The 23,151-nt window shown below is 34.2% G+C and overlaps 1 protein-coding gene across 3 annotated transcripts in view; it reads left to right on the top strand.

Annotated features, from left to right (window-relative positions):
* Positions 1–23,151, top strand: part of STX7 (syntaxin 7) — a 65,750-nt gene that overhangs the window by 25,729 nt on the left and 16,870 nt on the right. For all 3 annotated transcript variants that reach the window (XM_007484573.3, XM_056818798.1, XM_007484574.3), the window contains one exon: positions 17,806–17,875. In XM_007484573.3, the coding sequence (XP_007484635.1) occupies positions 17,806–17,875 (70 nt within the window). The remainder of the gene's footprint in view (positions 1–17,805; positions 17,876–23,151) is intronic.

Below are 23,151 nucleotides of genomic sequence, written 5' to 3'. Positions count from 1 at the left end.
AGAGTTTTACCTTAGGTTTATGATTTCTCTGAAAATTGAATTAATAATTTTTTTTGCTGAGACTTTTGCTATATAGGTGTATATTGCCATACAGAATAGACTTATTCTTTTATTTTTTTAAATTAGCTAAAAAATCTATTTTTTTCTTCATCTCACCTTTCCCCTCTCCATTAGAGAAAAATAAAGGAAAAACCAAAGTAAAACCTTGTAACAAATATATATAGCAACACTAATTGTCTCATTATCAAAGTTCAAGTAGCTTATGTTTGAGTTAAATCATATCTTAAATATATTAGCAGGTTTTTTATTTAAAAGAATGGCAATTAATTCTTTCACTGTTTTTTACCTTGACAGATAAAGTGTGGAATATATATCCTTACTCTTTTGTAATTCTTGAACTCTTCATCCTCACTATGACCTAAATTCATACCTGTACTTCCTGTGCTCTTTACTTTGTGTCTGAATTATTGTAAGAACATCCTAATTGATCTTTATTCCATTCTCTCCTTTCTCCAAGTCATTCTCTACATAGCTGCCAGATCAATATTCCCAACCTTTTGTTCCTAAAGCACATATCATTATCTTATGCAGGAATTTTCACTAGTTTCCTTTTGCTTCTGGAACAAAATACAAACAAAATACAAAAAAAAAATACAGAAGTAGCCATTTTTTTTCTCTTTATCACATTTAAAACCAAACCATATTTACTTTTCTGTATATATGTTTCTTCCACCAAGAGTATAAACCACTTGAGATAAGGGTCAGTTTCATCTCTCTCTTTGTATACTTCACACCTAGTATAGTATCTGGAATTCAACAGGTCCTTAATAAGTATTTGTTTGAGGAATGAAACAAGCAAACATGAAAGAGGAGGCCTCAGTCTCTTGGGGTTCCTTATTACTCTTGCAATGGTGGTGATATTGGTGTTAAAAAATTATGGAAGACATGATTCTAAGAACTAAGTTATTAGAGCATCTTCAGTCATTAATTTAATGGTCACTACTTGGAATATGAAATTTTTGTCTAATGATTAAGGAATTGATTCACCAAGAATCAAGATTAGTAGAAAGACATGGACCAGATTAAGAATGGATTGATATTATATTCTATTTAAGTTGAAGAGGGTATGATGAGATCAGGATTTCATTGATATGTTGTCATGTTAACATTTGTGAAATACTCAAATTTAAGAGGGAGAGATATACAATTCACATGGAATGCATGATTTTTGTTTATCTGATGTGTTCTTTGTATCTCAGATGAAACAACAAATTGATAATGACATTCAGTTTGTAGATTTGACTATGGGCCAAAGAGCTCATTTTATACCAAGAGAGTAACAGTAGATTTTGACTTACAATTATCCTGACTCCCTGTTATTTGCTTAGTTGGTTCAATGTCTTTTAATCAGTGCAGTACACCTCAAAACAATGGTTCCTATTTTAATTCTGTAAAGAATTTAAAGAGAAAATGGTGATCTGAATTTTAGCAAATTGGATATTTCATCAGATGACTTAAATGGAGTATATAACAGTGATTTTCTGTAAATGTGCCTTTTACTTTAGATTCTCCAGAAATTGCTTACAGCTCAACATTATAAGCTAGTTTTTAATGCAATTTTAATTCCATTGCAGTTATGAGATTTTGTTTTTTAATTTAAAATTCCAGTTACATATTTTCTATGTTGGATTTGCAAGGCAATCTGATTACACATTTCCAGAATGACACCCCTTTTTCTTCTTAAAAACTAAGGGAGAAGTAAGTCTAATTGTACCTCAATCTGGTTTTAATTTTAGACTTTTAAAGAAATTTACAACATTCCTGCCCCAGCAAAGAAAAAAACAAAATTACCTCTACCTCATCAGAGCTGTTTTCTTATTCTAGCATTCAAGTGTGGCAAACCATACACTTAGTTTCTTTGAAAATTTTAGGTCATCATTTCCCAAGCCATTTTGGCTCTGGAACATTTTTTCAGCTGAATATATTTACAAGGCTTATAAATGCTTACATATATTTTCAAGACTTAACAGATGTTTATCTTAAGAGTGGCATAGAGGGAGTATTGCAGAAAATTTGAAACTGTTGAAGAAAGGAACTTTTTTATGCTGAAGGAAAATGGTACATGCAATGAACACTGATATACACATAATTTCTACATTTATTAATTTAGAGGAGAAAGATTTCATTTGCAAAGAAGTTTTCTCAATGGGAGTTACTATTCACATTATTGAGAAACTTCTAAGTGATAGAGTATTGCATTGGGAATTAGGAAAACCTGAGTTTGAATCGTGCTTCAGGTACTTGTTAGTTATGTAAACCTGGACGAATAATTTAAGCTATCATCTTTAAGTTTTCTCATCTGGAAAATGTGGATAATAGGATCAAGTGAGATAATATGTAAAGTGTTTTTCAAATCTTAAAAAAATTTTTAATTAGTTTATTAGGTTATTGGTTACATCAAAATCGCCAGGAATCTCACCCCCTCACTCCTGCCCTCTCTGCATTCTAGAAGGCTTCATTCAACAACAACAAAAAAGTATATAATGTCTTCCTGTTTATGTGCTTCTGTTTATCAGTCCTTTCTCTGAAGGTACATTCACAATTATTCTTCCAATATTAATTTTGTAGCTATGTTTAATGATCTACTGGTTCTATTCTTTTCATTTTTCATAATTTGATGTAGGTCTTTCCAACTTTTTAAAAATTAAATGATTCGTCATTTCTTATGGCGTAGTAGAATTCTATTACAATCATATACCACAACTTGATCAGCTTATCCCCAATTGATGGAAATCCCTTCTTTTTTCTTTGCCACCACAAAGTGAGTGGCTATAAATATTTGGGATCATATAGTTTCTTTTCCTTTTCCCCTGATCTTGGGAAACAGACCCAACAATGGGATTGTTGGATCTAAGGGTATATACAGTTTTATAACTCTGGACATAATTCTAAATTGCACTCCAAAATTGTTGGATTGATACACTGTTCCACCAACATTTTATTAGTGTCCTTATTTTTCCACATCCCCTCTAACATTTGTCATTTTGCCCTTTTGTCATTTTTGCCAGTCTGATAGGAGTGAGTCTTATAATTGTTTTGATTTATATTTTTTAAACTTAATAATGATTAATAGCATTTTTTTCATATGACTAGATCTGGCTTTGATTGCTTCATTCAAAAGCCATCTGTTCAGATATTTTGACCACTTACCAATTTGGGAATGGTTTTTATTCTTATAAAATTGACAAAGATTTTTAAATTTATTTTAGATATGAGACCCTATCTGTGAAACTGTATACAAATTTCCCTCCAATTTTCTACTTTCTTTCTAATCTTGGCTACATTAGTTTTATTTATATGAAACCTTTTTTAATTTATTGCAATAAAAATTATACATTTTATACCTCACAATGCTATTTCTTGTTTGTTTATAAATTCCTCTCCTTCCCATAAATCTAATAAGTAACATATTTTCTCTTCTAATTTCTTATGCTATCTCTTTTAATGTTTAGGTCATGTATTTATTTTGATCTTATCTTAGTGAATGTTGTAAGATATCGGTCTATACCTAGTTTCTGTCAAACTACTTTTCGGTTGTTCCAGCAATTTTTTGCCAAAAAGTGAGTTCTTATCCCCAAAATATGGATCTATACTTTTGTCATATACAAGGTGTCTCTAATGTATTTTGCAAATCTTAAATCCCTATGTAAATGTTAATTATTATTATAATTCCTACTATTTTTTTAGGTGTATTGTAGCTTTTTTTTTTTAATTTTTATTTGGTCATTTCCAAACATTATTCATTGGAAACAAAGATCATTTTCTTTTCTTCCCTCCCCCCTTCCCACTACCTCTCACACAGCCAATGCGCAATTCCACTGGGTATCACATGTGTTCTTGATTCAAACCCATTTCCATGTTGTTGGTATTTGCATTAGAGTCTCTCCTCAGACATGTCCCCTCCACCCCTGTAGTCAAGCAGTTGCTTTTCATCGGTATTTTTACTCCCACAGTTTATCTTCTGCTTGTGGATAGTGTTTTTTAGATCCCTGCAGATTGTTCAGGGACATTGCATTGCCACTAATGGAGAAGTCCATCACCTATGATTGTACCACATTGTATCAGTCTCTGTGTACAATGTTTTCCTGGTTCTGCTCCTTTCGCTCTGCATCACTTCCTGGAGGTTGTTCCAGTCTCCATGGAATTCCTCCACTTTATTATTCCTTTTAGCACAATAGTATTCCATCACCAACAGATACCACAATTTGTTCAGCCATTCCCCAATTGAAGGGCATCCCCTCATTTTCCAATTTTTGGCCACCACAAAGAGTGCAGCTATGAATATTCTTGTACAAGTCTTTTTCCTTATTATCTCTTTGCAGTACAAGCCCATCAGTGCTATGGCTGGATCAAAGGGAAGACAGTCTTTTATTGCCCTTTGGGCATAGTTCCAAATTGCCCTCCAGAATGGTTGGATCAATTCACAACTCCACCAGCAATGCAGTAATATCCAGACTTTGCCACATCCCCTCCAGCATTCATTACTTTCCTTTGGTGTCATGTTAGCCAATCTGTTATGTGTGAGGTGATACCTCAGAGTTGTTTTGATTTGAAGTTCTCTAATTATAAGAGATTTGGAACACTTTTTCATGTGCTTATTAATAGTTTTAATTTCTTTGGCTGAGAACTGCCTGTTCATGTCCCTTGCCCATTTATCAATTGGAGAATGGCTTGATTTTTTGTACAATTGATTTAGCTCTTTGTAAATTTGAGTAATTAAACCTTTGTCAGAGGTTTTTATGAAGATTGTTTCCCAATTTGTTGCTACCCTTCTGATTTTAGTTACATTGCTTTTGTTTGTGCAAAAACTTTTTAATTTGATGTAGTCAAAATTATTTATTTTACATTTTGTAACTCTAAGTCTTGCTTGGTTTTGAAGTCTTTCCCTTCCCAAAGGTCTAACAGGTATACTATTCTGTGTTCACCTAATTTACTTATAGTTGCCTTCTTTATGTTCAAGTCATTCACCCATTCTGAATTTATCTTGGTGTAGGGTGTGAGGTGTTGATCCAAACCTAATTTCTCCCACACTGTCTTCCAATGTTCCCAGCAGTTTTTATCAAATAATGGATTTTTGTCCCAAAAGCTGGGGTCTTTGGGTTATAATTCCTACTATTGTTTAAGAATACAATAGAAAAAAGTTTAGGAAGCATTGTCCTAGTCAATTAAAAGGGAACTTCCTTTGTCTTGTGATTGGATCATTGGCTTGGACATGTATCATGGAATAAAAAATATCATCAGAGTTTATCCATCATTGGGTAAAGAAACTTAAAATTTATCCGAATTTTTATCACATTATTAATTCTAATCTGTAATCCCATGTGTAAGTGCCGTGTGGATATATAATCAAATACAGTTTTTACATATTCAGGTTTAAACAACTAAAGGAATCTTTCATGCAAATTAGATGACATATCACATGGTATCACAGGGTCTTTGATTCATGTATTTAGGAAAGGACCTCAGATGCCATCTGGTCCAAGCCTCTCAATTTACAGGTGAGTAAACTGAGATTTCAAAAGGTTAAAAGATTTGCCCAGGCTCACACAGCAAATAATAGCAAATAATAGAAATGGGATTTAAACAAGGTGCTTCAATTTTTCCAGATAGCATTAATTTCCAGAGCACCATACTGCCTCATGAAGATAATGATAGCTTTCATCAAATACCTGAAGGCCTGTTTTGTGGAAGAGGGAGGGCACTTGTGCTTGGTTTCAGTGAGCAAAACTGAGACCAGTGAGTGGGAGTTGTTACAGCAACTACTGATTCAGGCTTAATGCCAGGAAAAACTTCCCATTATAATTATTCCAAAATGATATCTGTTGCCTTAGGAGGTAATTAGAATATGGGCACATGGTATTCTTGTTCAGGTACAGGTTGGACCAGATCTCTTAGGCTCCTTCTAGCTCTTAGATTCTTTAAGCCATGGAAAGCATGGAGAAAGTTATAAGGACATTAAGTATTTTGATACTTGGGGGAAGCAGAAGGTACTGAAGAAGAGTAGCTAGAGAAAAGGGATGTGTGTGGTTGATAGTTGGCCTTGAAGTGCATGCTTGGAGGTTTAGATTTGCTGTAGCAAGGAGTTATAAAAATTGAAAAAAAATGGTGATTTAGAAAAATGATTCTTGTGGATATAAATAAATTTCATTGAACTCCATGGAGATTTAGGAGACTTTGTTGGCATTTGGGAGACTGTATAGCTACCTGAGAAAAGTTAATGTATCAACAATTTAGGTACTAGTGCTTTTCCCTTCATCTCTAACATCTTCATTTTTTTCCCCTTATCTTAGCCTTTTGCCATCAAATGTCTCCTGTTTTAAACCTTCCTAGGATCCTGAAATCCCTCAGAGATACTCTTCTCATTTTTTTTCTTTCACTGTAGTTACCCTCCTACTTAGTGTTCATGCCTGCTGTCACAACTTCATGGCTACTTTATAGGTTCATTAATGGTTTAGAGCTTTTTGAGATTACATAGTTAAGTAATCCCTCTGTGATCTGACAGCCTTTCCTACTGCTCTAAATAAATTGCTTTCTCAAAGTTTACCAGACACTTTAAACAGGCAACAAAATAACACCTGATCCTTTGCTTACTGTTTGTCTTACTATTTTGTTTCTTTACCTTTTGATAACAGACCCTAAAAATATCAACCTCCTGTCAGTGGTACCATTATTTTTTTCTGCTCTGTAGTCTCAAAACTTTGAAGTTATCCTTGATTTTCTGTTCTCTTATATCCATTGTCTAGAGCTACATCTCTAGGATTCTAAGGTACTCTGAGAAGTTGATATTGGAGTATCTCTGCCATAGACTTGAATCTTCACTGGCTTTATTCCTTCCATTTGTTGGGGGCGACTAGCACCTGAATTTCTTTTAACTACTTAACACTGGGAAGTTTTCAGTAGAGGGAGCTTTATTTTAAAGATATATCTAGAAGACACGTATGCTTTCTCCAATACCTCTGAGGCATAACCTTTCTTGAATTATCTTTATCTGGAGATGATAGGTGGTGATTGAACTCAAAACTTAATTATGTTCTTACATAGCACTGATCTTACAAAGCTCATGTCTATAAATGACACCACTGTCAGATAAGTCTTCTGTTGAGAGAAGGAATGAATGAGGAAAGGAAAAAGAAAGATAGAGATAGGAAGACAGAGAGAGCAACAGCGCCAACCAGAGGGGAGGGGGATTACATTCTCCCTACCCTTATGACAAAATATTTTGTTCTATTACCCTTGGGAAAGCTAGTAGATAGAGTGATGGGACTGGATTCAGGAAAATCTGAGTTCAAATTTGTTCTCAGAAATTCTGTTAAGCTAGACACGTCTCTTTGCCTTAATTTACTATATAGATTTGCCAAGAGAGCCCCATATGCTTTAAGAAGAGTGAGGCATGACCAGAAGACTAAATTATCACCCTTAATCTTTACCTAAATGTCCTACTAAATCATACATCCTATGCTTCTCATCTTTGATTACCAGGATTACTCACATGAGTAAACCTTCTTGATATACAGTTCTACTCTACACTGTCCTACTCTCTTTGTGAAATCTTTTGTTTTTAATAAACTATGCATTATATTCTTTATTCTGTTTTCTCCAAATGTCAATGACACCTATGAAGCCAAATTTTCTCCTTTGTATTGCTTACTAATCCACCTTGGGTGTATTTTGTACATTCATGTGTGGATAAATATGGGACAGCTATGGGGCACAATGCATAGAATGCCAAGTCTCAAGTCAGGAAGACCTGAGTTTAAATCTAGCCTGATACACTGAGTTGACTATAACTGAAATGGCTAAACAATAACAAAATGTGTATCCACAGGTTTTATTGCTTATTTACTTCTTATTTTTATTCTTTTATGAAGTACTGGGCATTTCTGTTGTTTCTCTTCCTACAATGTAACTATTTTTGATTGTGTCTTTTGGCTGTTATGTAGGAAGTTTTCTCCTTTATGTTCCTTTTGCCCCTTTCCCTTATTATTAGATTCACAAAACTCTTAGCAAGCACATTTTTTACACACAACTCTTTGCTGAATGCAGCGTGATGTTGGCAAAGAGGTCATTCTACATTTTAAAACTAGAAGATCTTTATGGTTCTTTCTAGTATAATATCAGTACTAGGTGTATATAGGTATATAATTATAAATGTGTAATATAGGTCCTATGTTTTCTACCTAAGTGGAGGAATTTTGAGAATTAATGAGGTCAGAAATAGAGATGAAATTTTTTTTTCTTATTGTTGGTATACAGTAGAGATGGTTATTGAATCCTGGTTGGCAGATTGTAATTCCCTCCTTTGGCAGAAAATCCATCCCAGAATTGAGCCTAGAGAAGGTCACATTTAATGGATTGAGTTAAAATAGGGTCCCATCAAGGAAATCAGGAACAAAAAGCAGAAGACTCTCCCAACTATATCATCCTACCCTATTCATCCTTGAAATCATCTATTTTCTTTTGCTGCAAAGCATTGAGTTGATAATAGTCAACTAATTCCTTTTCTTGGAACCTTCCTCCCTTCTAAGCAATAAATTTCAAAAATTAGCCTGAAGTAACTTTAGAATTGGAATGTCCAAAGAGGTTCAATTATCATAAGTGCTATCCATATTCTGAGTTTTTCAGTGATTTTTTTCTATGAAAACCTCAATTATCTATAATTTCATGTTCAAACATAGGCTTTCTTAGGGACTCAGTCTTGTCATATTTTACCTGGATTTGTAATTTCATTGGTTTAAGAAATGCCCTCTACCATTGAAAATCCTCAACTCATATTTTAAATTTATATTCTTATAATGTTACTTGGGACAGTGGGAGTTTAAGTGATTTGCTTGATATATGAGTCGGTAGTAAGACTTGAATCCAGGACATTCCTGATTGTTAGTACTGAAAAGCCAACTCTCCACTATGTCATGTTGATTCTTGCACACATACTAATTTTAAAATTAAAAATAGAATCCTTTTAAGTAATCCCTTCCTTCTCCCCCAAATTTCTAGAAGGAATCAAGTAACTTTGAACTGGCTGCCTTCTTCTAGAACAAAATTTAGATTGCTTGGGTGGAAAAACAAACAAAAAGCCAGGACTCAGATAGGAGTTTTGTTTTACTCCAAAGAGCTAGGTGTTTCCTTTTGAGGCCTAGCATATTAGAGATCAGCCTGTAATTCAGTAAATTTGAACACTAGGATTTTACAGTCTTTACTGTAATCTCTTCCTTATTCGAGCTTACTTTTTTTTTTAATCACTAAACAAGTCAGGCCAGTTCTTTGAAATAAAGATGGCCAGTTGCTGTTTCCTGATAGTGTCACAAGACAGATCATGGGATAGAGATAGTACTGAAGGAATTGCAATTGTTTCAATAGTAAGCTTTCAGATTCTTCAACAAATACTTCTCTGTTCTTAGAAAGTTTTTCCACTTGTAAAGTGTTTTGAAATAGAATGAATTTCTTTTATATTGATAACCTGAATGCGTTCTGAATTTATCTTTATTATCTTCAGAATATTTTAAAAACTTTACAACACTAACTTATGGTTTTTTAACAATATGTTATGATTTTTTAATAGAATAGACTGGTCTTAAATTAATTTCAAACATTTATTAAGAACCTATTGTATACAAATTATCATTCCAGGTAATTGGAGATTCAAATATAATGTGGCAGTTTCTTTCTGAGGGTTTGGGGAGTAGTGGATACAACATATATACCAAAATAATAGAGAGTAATTTCCAGTGCCAAAGAGTACTAAGGAGGGAATGGAAGGGAATAGAGATCAGGGTAGGTTTTGTTTGTAAGAGTTGTTGCCAGAGCTGTGCTTTGAAGAAAGCCAGAAATTCTGTAAAGCAGAGGTGAGAACAAATCCCTTTATATGTATATTTTTTTTGGGGGAGGGGGGAAGCATGGCTGACTGTCCAAGACAACAACCACAACAAAAGATAAAAAAAGGTCTTGTCTCTTAACTTTGATATTATAGTAATTCAGAATTTCATTGCCTTTCCAATGCTGATTTTAAGTTGATGCAGAGCAAGTATAGATTGATTTCCATTAAAAAAATAAAATAAATAACTGCAATTTACCACCAGTTGGTTATTTTAGAAGCAGATAATTGTCTCCTTAGATAGAATACTGGGCCTGGATTCAATTTCAGACACTTACTAGCTGTATAACTGTACAAATCCCTTAGGCTCTTCCTCAGTTTCCTCTACTGTAAAATGGACATAATAACAGTATCCTGCTTTACACATTTGTTGTGAGGATCAAATAAGATATTAAAGCCCTTAGCACTGTGCTTGGCAGATAGGAAGTCAGGGAAGCTTATTCACTTCCACCCTTCCTTAGATAAAACCCCCAAGACTTGCTAATGAAGTTTAGTGTTAGTAGAGTTACTATTTAGAAAGATTTGAATTTTGAGACCACTTGGTGATGCAATGGAGAAAGCTCTGGGCCAGAAGTAAGGAAGAACTGAGTTCAGATTTGAGCTTCTTGTTCTTCTTCAGTAGTTTCAGACCTGATTGATTGACTCTTCTTAACTCTACAAAGTTTTCTTGGCAAAGATACTGAAATATTGCCATTTCCTTCTCTAGCTCATTTTACAGATGAGGAAACTGAGGCAGAGGTTTAAGTGACTTGTCCAGGGTGCCACAGCTAGTAAATATATGAGGAGCAACTTGAATGAGTTTTTAATGTAACTTTTATCATCTCCAGGATATTAAAAAAATTTTTTAAATACAAACATGTTTTCTTCAACCCAATATATATGACATATATGAGTCCAAATTTGAATTCAGTTATTCCTGACTCCAGGCCTGGCACTCTATCTACTACACCCACCTGGCTGCCTTTCTAATAGTAATTATTAGTAGCAAATTTTGTCAGCAGCCAACATGTTTCTTTAGTTATGCCACCAGATGGCAGCAGACACATGCAGAAGACTTTTTTGAGCAGTATATTTTCAAAAATAGTAACAGTGATAGAGTGGCAAAAGGATATTTTTATGGATTATTGTGTTTGTGAATTTGTGTTAATCTTAAAATAGATATTCTTAATTTCTTTTGTGCTATAGCCCTCCTCAGCGGTCTGATTAAGCCTACTTGTCAGAACAATGTTTTCATACATCGAAAATAAAATACATAAGAAAACAAAGAAATACACTTATGTTCAAATAAAGCTATAATTTTTTCTGATTTAAATTTGCCAAGTCCTAGAAATCTTTAGTTAGGTACATCTTAGGGGTCTTTGAACCCTGTAAGAAGCCTATTTTATAGATGTTAGCTTTTTAAACCTTATATAACAAGTGCTTGATTTACTTTGTGATTACAAAGCATATTGTATGCATAGTTTTTATAAAACAAGTTCTTAAAATTCTTGTCAAAGGAGAGGAAATAATGGTAAGACTGGTACAAAATTGTGGCTTATAAAATTTAAAATCTTTTGTACTAAATTTTGAAGAAGAGTATTAAATAGTCATTGAAAACTTGCTCCTTAATGGAATCCAATGGTGAGTCCTGTAATGTCAAGATTTTTTTGTTGCCAAATGAATAAATAGAATTTTTTTCATTCATAAATTTGGATTTTCCTAGATTTCCTTAGAATCGTGATTCACACTTCAAGTAAGGCTATTCTGTAATTCACAGTATCTTAGTAGTTATATATATTATTTGGCAATTTACAAAATAACTTTTACAACAATACAGTGATATAGAAAAATGCAAAGATTTTTGTCCCCATTTTAGAGATGAGTAAGCTAAGGCTTTAAAATATAAGAACTGCCTCCTGTTCACAGGGCTGGCAAGTGTCAGAATTGCATCTTGAACCATCTTCCTTTTCCAATTTCAGCGTTCTTTCCATAGACCACACCAATCAATGGTCAAGTGCTGATCTATGACAAATTTTTACTACTAAGAGATCTTATTAATCTCTATTTATACAATTGTATGATTATTTATAACTTGTTTGTTTATAATTATCTATAAAATAATATATTTCTAAATCAGGGTTGTTTTGAGGATAAAATATATGTAAAGTACTCCACACACATTAAAGCACTATGTCAGTGGTAGCTATTATTATTATTATTAACTATATAAAGTCTTGGGGAATTAAGGAAAGCTTCATGGCAGAAACGATATTTGAATTGGCCTTTACACTCTAGTTAAAATGAAAACACAGTTTTTGTATGAAATCAAAGCTATATACAGTTGCATAAAAAGATGCTCCAAATTATTACTGATTAAAGAAATGCAAGTCAAAACAACTCTGAGATATTATCTCCTGTCAGATTAGCTGCACTGACAACAGGGCAAAAAGACAGATGTTGGAGGGGATGTGGAAAAATGGGGACACTAACTTCCTGTTGGTGGTACTGTGAACTGATCCAACCATTTTAGAAAGCAATTCAGAATTATTCCCAGAGTTATAAAATCATGCATGCCTTTTGACCCAGCAATACCACTATTAAGTTTATTTCTTACAGTGACTAAGGAAAATGGAAAAGAAATTATATATTTTAAAATATTTATAGCAGTGCTCATTGTGGTGACAAAGAACTGGAAATTGAGGGGATATCCATCAGTTGGGGAATGGCTAAACAAGTAATGGTATATGATTGTGATGGAATATGACTACACTGTAAGAAATGATAAATAGTTTACTTTTGGAAAAACAAGGAAAAGATCTACATGAAATTATAAAGAGTGAAATGAGCAGGACCAAGAGAATATTGTATATACAGCAACAGAAATATTGTTTGAAGAATAACTTGTGTATGCCTACCTCCAGAGAAAGAACTGATAAATAAAAATTAAAAAGACATAGTTTTTTATGTACATACATCTTTTTGTCAAATAATGCCCTCTTGGAGGTAGTTAGGTGGATCAGTGGATAAAACCATGCTTGGAGAGAGGAGGTCCTAGATGCAAATCTAGCTTCAGACACTCAGTGAATTAGCTGTGTGACCTTAGACAAGTCACTTAATTCCTATTGCCTTTCCCTTACCACTCTTCTTTCTTAGGACTGATCCATAGTATTAATGGTTCTGAGAGAAGATAAGGATTTTAAAAATAAATACATTAATTAATAAAAATTTTTAAAAAGATGCTTTCCCTAATAGGGGAAAGAGGGAGAATGGGAGTTAGCCAAATAGTTAAATGTAACAAATAAATATTTTTTAAAATGAAGAATAAAAAATTATAGATGGATTAGCGAGATTGTGGAGATATCATTACAGGTATAGGGGACAATATGAACATAGATTTAGAGGAGGGAAATTGTGTGCCTAGCATAGACATTGTAAGTAGTTTGGTTTGGAAGGGAAGTAGTTTATGACTTCTGGACTGGAAAGGAGCAGAACTTCAGAACTGAAAGACATTAGAGGTCTGAACCTCTTTGTCCAACATATAGTCATTTAGTTTCTGTTTACTGACCTCCAACAAAGGGGAACCCACTTCTTCTGACCCTAGCCCATTCCACTGTTGGAAAACTCCCAATGTTCATAACTTTTTAAATAATTCCCCTGCTATCTCAGGATAAAATCTAAATTTGTCTCTCTTCGGTCTCCTCCCATTTCTCCAAGTTTTGCTTTTTTGACAAAGCAAAACAGATTTAATCCCTTTTCTTCATACAGTTCCTTCAAATACAATTCATGCCTTTCCAAGTCATCTCTGTACTTAAATGTCTCTACTTTCAAATGATAGCTATATAGCATTTTCCCCTTTACTGACCTGGTCACAGGCACACACCACCTCATATACATATATATGTCAAATAGTCAATTCCCTTCCTAAATATGGTGACCATAATTGATCAAAGCATTCCATATGTGATTTGACTATGGCAGGAGGATAAAGTGGTACCCAGTGAGAGAAAATAGAGTCATTTAAGTTGATTGAGGAGAGGGCGATTAGTCAGGCAGCAGTAGGTAGTTTAGATTAGGGTTGAGGGAGAGTAAGAGGCAGGTGCTGATGATGGCCTGAACTAGCTTTTGGGCAGTGGAAATAGAGATTGGGGAAGATAAGGGAGAGATTGTGGAGGTACACCTAAGGAAGTAATTGAATTTGAGATGTAAAGAAGAAAGAAACGGCTTAGATGAAATGAAACTCTTGACCAAGGAAGTCTGAATGAATATTGATACTATTTATGGAAATAAGGGAAGAAGGAAAAGAGGGTTTTTTGAGAAAATATAAGCAAGATTGTGGATCAGTTGTTAAAATTAATGTTTGAAGTACCTAGACTACCTGTGTAACAATCACAGACCTTGATGTAGACATGTTTTCCCACTCCTGAAAGCATGAATTTGTACATTTTTAAATTCCCCCAACCTAGTACCTTCTGCATAAGAAATGTTTGATGATTATTTGTGGATTATTTTCCTAGGGTAAGAATTCCTCTTTAAGGCAAGGACTATTTTATTAATGTTTTTATATCTGTAGAGCCTGAATGGTACATTACATACAATAGGCCTTTACTAAATGTTTGTTGAATTGATGTGATCAGTGTACTGCTATAGAAGTCTTTGATTCTTTAAAATTAAATGGAGAAAGTTAAAACTGAGATGGCAAAGGAAGCATCACATCCTTTTATTTTATTTTTTTTAAACCCTTATCTTCTGTCTTGGAACCAATATTGGCTACAAGGCAGAAGAGTGGTAAGGGCTAGGCAATGGGGGTTGTGACTTGCCCAGGGTTCCACAGCTGGGAAGTGTCTGAAGCCAGATTTGAACCTAGGACCTCCTATCTCTAGGACTGACTCTCAATCCACTGAGCCACCCAGCTGCCCCCGCATCACATCCTTTTAAAGTAGTACTGTAATTTGCTTTGTAAACTTTGAAGAACTATGTTCATGTCCACCTTTAGTATTTTGACCTTTTTTTCTGAAAAGGAATAATATAGAGTCCTTATCTTATCTGTGGATAATAATCCATAGTATAAATCAGAGCTCCAAGAAGAAAAGGAATAATGTGATGAAAGACTAGTTCCACCAACTTCCACGTAGGATGTTGGAATAGTGTGGAAGAGTATTTGTAGGACACTATGATGACCCTAAATTACATATACAAAGAGTTTACCTTTTTGCATAAGAAAGTTCTAATCTTATAGGAGAGAGAAAATATTAATGCCATTAGACAGATCATTAATGGGAAAATAGGTCAAAATTAGAAAATTCTAGTTTAATTCATAGAAGGAAAGGAAAACTATCTATAAAAGGCAATCAGAAATTCTTTTGAAACCATCAAATTAAAAGTAGTTTCTGAGCTTCCCCCTTCCCCCTCATTTCTTCCAGTAGCCATACTTTTCGATCTTTGCTTGGCAGTAGAGTTCATTGCATCATCTTCCTTTGCAAATAAAGAAGTACAATATAATTTATAGAATAATTTCAAAAATTACCTCTTGTGTTAGAATAACACCATTCCCTCTATCTCATGAACAAATGAATAGATGATGACTATTATAAAGTATTTAAGCCATATAAATAACTCATTCATTTCAAAGGAAAAATGGATATTGGCTTTTTTTTTCTTCTTGGAAATGAGTGAGACCTCACCACTTTGAAGATGTTTTTAATGGATTATTTCCATTTGACATTTAATGTATGCACATATAAAGCTGGAGGGCTTATCCATTACTGAAGAGCTATTAAGCTATAAGTAAATTACAGTGAGTATGCTATTTTTAACTTAAATTCCTTTACTCTGTTTAACTTTTATAGTAAGATGCAGTATGCAAACAAGCATCTAAAGCAAAACTGCTATCTTGTACCTAATATTACCAGGATTGGTTTATTTAAATATTTTATAGTCTTGGTATGAATTATGGAAGAATTGCAGTATTTGCCTTACTTCATAATAAAGTCTGTTTTAAGTTCTTCTTAAGCAAAACATGTGAAATGCTGAAGAAAGTTTATGAGAACTGAGCCTGAGCCTTCACAAGTTCTAGTCTGCCAACTTTAGATTTCTGGTAGAACAAAGATGTAACAAAGAAATTAATTCCACAATGATCTGAAAACCTTAAACTCATTAGTTTTAAATTCTTTATAACACAGATCCTAAAAACAAGTTGAGAGAATTGAATTTCATTTTTCTGTCTTGTCCACTCCCCAAGTTGAAGGGATAATACCATTTACAGCTCATAATTTCTTGCAATCCTAGGAAGCAGCACAAATGTTATTATCCCTATTTTAGAGATAAAAAACTGAGATTAAGGAACTAGCCACACATCTAGTAAATGGAAAAGCATGGGCAGCTTTGGAATCTGTTTTGTACAGCTTTTGCCACCTACTGGCTGGATTAAAAATAATTAGTAAAATGGGCAATGAAATCCAGCTCTGAGAGAGCTGAGGTTGACTGGGGAGGATAAAGTTTGTCATCTGGTCACTATTTGTGAAGTATTGGACTCTTAGTGAATTTACTGATAATTAAATGTATTACAGAAATAGAACAGTAACTAGGAATTTTTTTTTGTCATTTCAGTCATATTTTACTTCATGAACCCATTTGGGGTTTTCTTGGCAAAGATACTGGAGTGATTTGCTATTTCTTTCTCAACCTCATTTTTTAAAGATGAGAAAACTCAAGCGAACAGGTTTAAGTGACTTGTTCAGGATTACCCAGCTAGTAAGTGTCTGAATCCAGATTTGAACTCAGGATGAGGAGTCTTTCTGACTCCAAGCCCACTACTCTATCCTCTAAGTCACTTAGTTGACCAGAAATATTTTTACTTGGGGAAAATATGGTTGGAGAGAATATGAATGGCAATGGAGTGGGGTGGAAGAAAGGGATCCAGAGAGAGCCTAGAACACTTGACTTAAAGAGTTAGGAAAAAGAGCCCATAAACAGGAGAAAACAGGGATAATTGGAGGCAGAAGAATGAGAGCCCAGTTGTTTGTACTCACAGAAACTAAGGAAAAGATCATTGAGGAAGATGAGATGTTCAATATTACTTAATGCTGGAGGAAAGGTCACTATGAGAAGACTGTTGGTTTATTCTCAAAGAAATCATTGGTTACCTTTAAGAAAATAGGTTCAGAAGAGTGGTAGGACTGGATGTCAAACTGTTAAATGAATTATATAGATGTGGAAGTGTCATGAGGTGGAACAGACAATTGATGTGATAGCAAGGTTGAGGAAAGTTCTCCCCCTGTCTCAGGAAAGAGCATATACATAAGCAGATAGGAAGAAAATAGTGGAAACTGAGTGAAATTGTCTGACAGGCAAACACAGATACAGTTACGGAACAGTGCCAGAGAGAGCAGACACAGAAACAGCGAGTAAACGAGTGAATATTTATACTAAAGCCAGGTTCCAAAAGGTGGAAGGAAATGGAATCAAGGTGATAGGTAGAGAGATTAGAAGAAGAGTTGAGTAAGAGACTTGGACAACGTAAATTCTAAAGTTGTTTCCAACTCTAAGATTAATGGAAAATAGGCTCTGCTTAATGATTCAGGCATAAAATCTGACTGCTGAGATATTAATTTGCATGTATTAAAAATGAAAAAAAATAGTTTTGATTCTGGTGAATCCAAAGTAGCATTTCTTATCTAGAACTTATCTATATGCAAAAATGGAGTTTGCATTGAAAGAAAATTCACAATACAACATGGCTTTTCCACATTCATTTGACTGCATATTCCATTTCCCTCACTGCCATTTATTTGATAACTGTGATATAATACTTTGAAAGCTTTTTATTGCTATAGTAAAACAGTATACTATGTAAAATAATTTATTGATGGGTTTCTCCCCTTCATTTTTCCTAAAAGCTGGGGAAATACAAAGGTCTTTGAATCAACTTGGAACACCACAAGACTCACCTGAATTGAGGCAACAACTGTAAGTTGTTTTTTTGTTTTTTTTTTAACTCCATAACAACCAAAGAAATGCATTTTTGGTGTTATTTGAAATGTATTATGTTATTTGCAGTGTGCAATATTTAGTGTGTAATTTAAGGAAAAAATACACACAAACATGAAATGAAATGCATTAAAGTCCATTATTGCTCTTTACTTAATTACATCATTCCTAAATTTGTTAAAGATTTACATTTGGGAAATGTTTTAGGATAAGTAGTCTTTCTAACAAATGATTGTGGCACCCATGGACCTTAGTGGACCTTTGCTTTTGGAACAGGTGGTTTCAGGTTCTTATAGTAGAACTACAGGCATCTTGAGTCACCTCCAGGGCAAGTTCTCATCTAGTTCTGGGACTGCTTTGAAGAACCATCTAGAAGACTTCTGGTAGGTTCCAGAGAAACTTGTCATGCCTGAGGGGGCTGAAGGGTGCACTCAATGTAGGCTGCTACAGGCTTGATGGGAGAGAAATTAGATTCTGGGAAGGAATCTAAAGATCAAAAGATAGCACTCAGAGGAGAATGGATCCCTTCTTCTACCCTCTTCATATCCAAAGTAGTGGTGCTGCTCATTCTCCTTGTTTGGCAAGGGTAGAGGGTAGCTGGGACTATCTCACTAATCACACCCATAAATGTTTCTTTTCACCTACATTTTATTATGATGGTACTATATGACCTTCCAACTACTTGGTGGGTTTGTTTGCTCTAGCCTAAAATGTTGCTTTTTGACCCTAGAAGGCACTACATTTTTAATTAATTAGAAAACATTCAATGTGAATAATCCCAAAAGAATTTCTGATTTCATATTATCTGTGTTTTCAAGAAAATGACTTGTTTATAGAACACCATTTGAAATAGCTAATTGGGGACTTATTCTCTAAATAATACACCCTCTCACATACATTCATACATACAATATATATAATTATTGTCTTTCATACTAAGAGAGGAAGAAATCAATTATTGATTTTTATATTTTATATTTGATTCCATTTTGTAATTGATTCCATTATAACTTCCTGAGCCATGTTTCTTTGTCTCTGAGTTAAGTTTATCAGTCCTGAAATGAATTTTTCTTCTCTCAAGTTTAAAAGTTGTTTCCCTATAAATCGTTTTAATCAGAATAAAAATGTTATCACTATACCACTAGCTGCTCTGGTATGATTAGAACTCTGTTATCCTTGAAGGGTTCAGATGGATGTTAGGGAATTTTTGTAACACCCACCGGCTGTCCTTCAAGAAAGTCTGGTCTGTCATTGCTGCAATACTAACTGGCCAAACATGTAGATGTTACCAATGACCTTCCATAGAAACAAGATGGAAGGAGGGGTTGTTGCTAGCCCCGCATTGGAGTTTTCCATTGTTTTCCATCAGCTATATACTTCAGACTTTGTAACCTGTTATATTGTTTTCCACCTGTAATGCTTCCTATTCTTTGTTTGCTTCTACTTTCAAAAACTGTACAAAGGCTAGTAAGTCTCACCTTGGCTCACTAAGGAGTCCAAGTCCCATTTTGTTGTTGACAGTTACTAGTTTGACCAATAAAATGAACATGCTTGAAACTTTGTTGACTCAGATAACCTTAGTTTTTAAACATAACATATATAAGGTCCTGGAGATTGTCTCCATTGTCATTTTAATCCCAGTGGGCCTATATTAGACACTTAATTAAATACTTGTTGAGTGATTAATGGGACCCAAATCTGGGGGGTCAAGATACTTGTTCCCTTTCTCTCTTGATAACTCCCTTTGATAATTCACTTCATGAATAGTCAAATACAGACAAAGAAGTAAAACTTATAAGGAAGAGGAAAAAGGAAAGGATAAATTATAAGGGCCAAATGTGCCTTGATAGTTTGACTGCTTTGACCCTATCATCTTAAGTATTTAGCAAAGGATGAGTGCCAAGGACTGTATTAGGTGCTGGGATCACAAATACAAAAGCCAAAATAATTCCTGTCCAAAAGGAACTCATACTCTGTTGAAAGAAAACAGTGCATATGTAGAAAATTAAATACAATATATATTCACAGTAGATACAAAGGCATTTTGAAGTGCAAGTTCAATCAACTGGAGACAATATAAAAAGAGTGTGAGGAGAATTTTAGTCTGAAGTTTTAGGAGAAAGCTCATGAAAAAAAAGGAAAATTTAATGGGAGTGAAAAACTTTATGATTAAAATTGTTTCAGTGAAGTTAATAAGGAATTGAAGTTGTAAGTTTAGTATTGATCTTCAAAGAATCATTAATAAATTATAGGATTTTACAATTTTATAACTTTGAAAAATTGAAAAATGATGTCAGAATTTAAATCAAGATTAGACTTTATTCCTTATATCCTATACATGTCTATGAACCTATTGTGTGTTTGCAGATATATTTGTATGTTGACAGCTAGGGATCATTCAGGGAAACTGCTTTATTTTATAGGAGAGGATACTGAGTAAGATTAAATGCTTTTTCCAAAGTAACAAAGATAATAAGCATTAGAGACAAGATTATAACTGACCTCTTTTAACTCCAAATCCAAGATTAATTATATCCTACCACTCTCTGAAAAGAAGCGGTTTTCCTACAATTTCATTTTTATCAGGAATTTTAATATGAATAGTGTCTAGGACTGTGTCAGTTACTAGGGATAAAAAAAAACCCCGTGAATGAAAATAATCTCTTACATTCTAATGGGGAAGATGATGATTACATATGAGTATATACAGAGTAAACTCTATATTCTATCTCAAATTTTTAAAATTAGTGTTCTGTATATAAGTAAGGGGCAGCTAGGTGGCACAATAGATAGAGGGCTGGGCCTGGAACCAGGAAGACTCATCTTTCTGGGTTCAAATTTGGCCTCAGACACTTACTATGAGGCAAGTCACTTAACCTTTTTTACCTCAGTTTCCTCATCTGTAAAATGAGATGGAGAAGGAAATGTAAACTTCTGTACTATACTTGTCAAGAAAACATTAATAGGGGTCATGAAGGGTTAGACAGGACTAAAAATGACTGAACAAAGCATAATTAATTCACTTGAAAGCACTAATATTAAGCCAGCAGTTTTCTCAGTATTATTCACATTGAACATATATTCTAACTAATTAAAAATGTATTTACTTCTACTGTTTAAAACAGCATTTGGGGCTAGATCAAACAAATCTACCAGCTAGCTGTAGGTTGCTGGAGTACCACAGAAGTAAAAGGTATGCAGGTGACAAGAAACATTTGATGGGATACCTCTTAGAAGTTGTTTAAGCTATCTTTCATCTCTTTTCCTGTTGGGCTTTCTTGGCAAGATTGGGAAATGCTAACAAAACTTTAGCGAGTTGATTAACATTTTCATGTAGCAACTCATCAATCACCTGTCTTGTGTTTAGTTTGTGTGTGACAATGAGTGGAAATCTTTCCCAAGAATTTCTGCCCTGGAGCTTTGAATTTTAATTAAAAAGATTCTAAAGTGGAAAAAAAAAGGAAGGAGAAAACTATAGGGAAAATTGCAGTCATGATTTCTAGAAACTCATAAAAGTAAAATTCCAAAGAAGTTAAATTAATCCCATGAACTCAAGTGTTGGTATACAGATACATCTTGACGGGGGGAGGGGGGGGGGGGAAGGGGGGAGGGGACAAAAAGAAGAAGAAAAAGAGTTTGGGAAACAGATTGCAAGCCCTACTGAAAAACATGATAGAATTTTGATGGTGGATTTTAGTTGTCTGTTTATTTACTGTACCTCTCTCTACCAACAATAGAATAGCTAATAATTACTTGACTTTCTTCAATGATTGTTTTATCTCTCAAAAGAGAGAAAATTGCTTACAAGGAGTAATTCTATTCTGGGTTTGATTCTCAGCAAGGGGATTATTGGGGTGATGAAAATGAAAATATGGGTTGGGAAATAGAGCGTTCTACTTTACAATTTGTGCTAGAGAAAGAGAATATATATATACAGGTATAATATTAACAGATAAAGTAAATTTACATACACCCTAGATTAAGAGAGATCAGTTTCCAAAATGTTCAACTAGAGGATAGGTTGGCTCTTTGTGCTGAATTCTGCCAGAATGTTAGTCTAGGAATAATGAGAAAGTCTTAAGAATGAGGTTCTACAGATACAAAAAAAAGAAGAAATGAAAAAGGAGTATAAAGAGATGTGTGAGGATGCACTGAGAAATTTTCAGTAATTTTAGGTAATTTTTACAGACATATACTTAAGATGGAAGCAATTGCAGTTAATGGAAAATGATCACCAAAGTGTGAATTGGGCCTGTGATCATAGCAGCAGGCTTAGTAAGATCTAGGAGTGAGCTGTAGCTGGAGGAAACCTAAGGATCAAAAGGTATTTTTAAAAAGCTCTTTTGGGGAAAGCAAGAGACAGGACCATTGCTCAGGATGGATGGATGTGTCATTAACAAGTGAATGAGAGAAGGAAGAGCTGCTCCTCTCATACTTTGCTTCTATTTGCTATGGCTAGCATTTTTTATATAAGCACTTTAAGCTTTACCAAGCACTATATATTTATTAACTCATTTGATTTTCATACTACCGTAGAAGAAAGGCACCATATTCCCATTTTACAGATAAGGAAGCTGAAGCACTAATATTAACTTGCTCAGGGTCTCATACCTAGTCAGTGTCTGAGGCCAGATTTGAATTTAGGTCTTCCTGGCTTCAAATCCAGGACTCTAGGTGTGGTGCCACCTAGTTTCTTTACAAAAAAAAAGGGGGGGTGGGGTTCTTTGCACAGGAAATGACAGAATAAAAAGGACTAATAGGTCATGAAAGAGATAGACAGACCTAGATTCCTCTTAATGAGCTTAAGTTGCCTAGTCAAACTCTCCTTTCTAAATTACCCTGTTTCTCTTTATTCTCCTAGATTCTTAGCCTTGGCATTATGTTCTCACTTCCCCTGACTATCCAATCAGTAGTTAAATCTTACCATTTCTAGCTCCTTAGTATCTCACATCCAACCCCTTTCTCCTAATCACACAGCCCTTTTTCATTTCTCACCTAGATTATTGCAGTGATCCCCTAATGGGTCTCTCTGTCTCATCTCTAGCTACTCCAGTCCACCTTTGACAAATAACTTCCAAAGTAATTTTTCCTTTGTGCAATTTTGGCCATCTCATTTCTCTACTCATTAAACTCCATTGTCTCCCTGTTTATTCAAGAATACAATATAAACTCCTCTGTTTAAGCTTTTAAAGCCCTTTATACAAATTGACCTCTACCTAGTTTATAGCCTCTTTGAAATTACTTCCCCTGCCTGG

Source organism: Monodelphis domestica, chromosome 2, assembly GCF_027887165.1.
Source record: "Monodelphis domestica isolate mMonDom1 chromosome 2, mMonDom1.pri, whole genome shotgun sequence".
Lineage (NCBI taxonomy): Eukaryota > Metazoa > Chordata > Mammalia > Didelphimorphia > Didelphidae > Monodelphis > Monodelphis domestica.
This window is presented reverse-complemented; position numbering and strand designations above follow the sequence as displayed.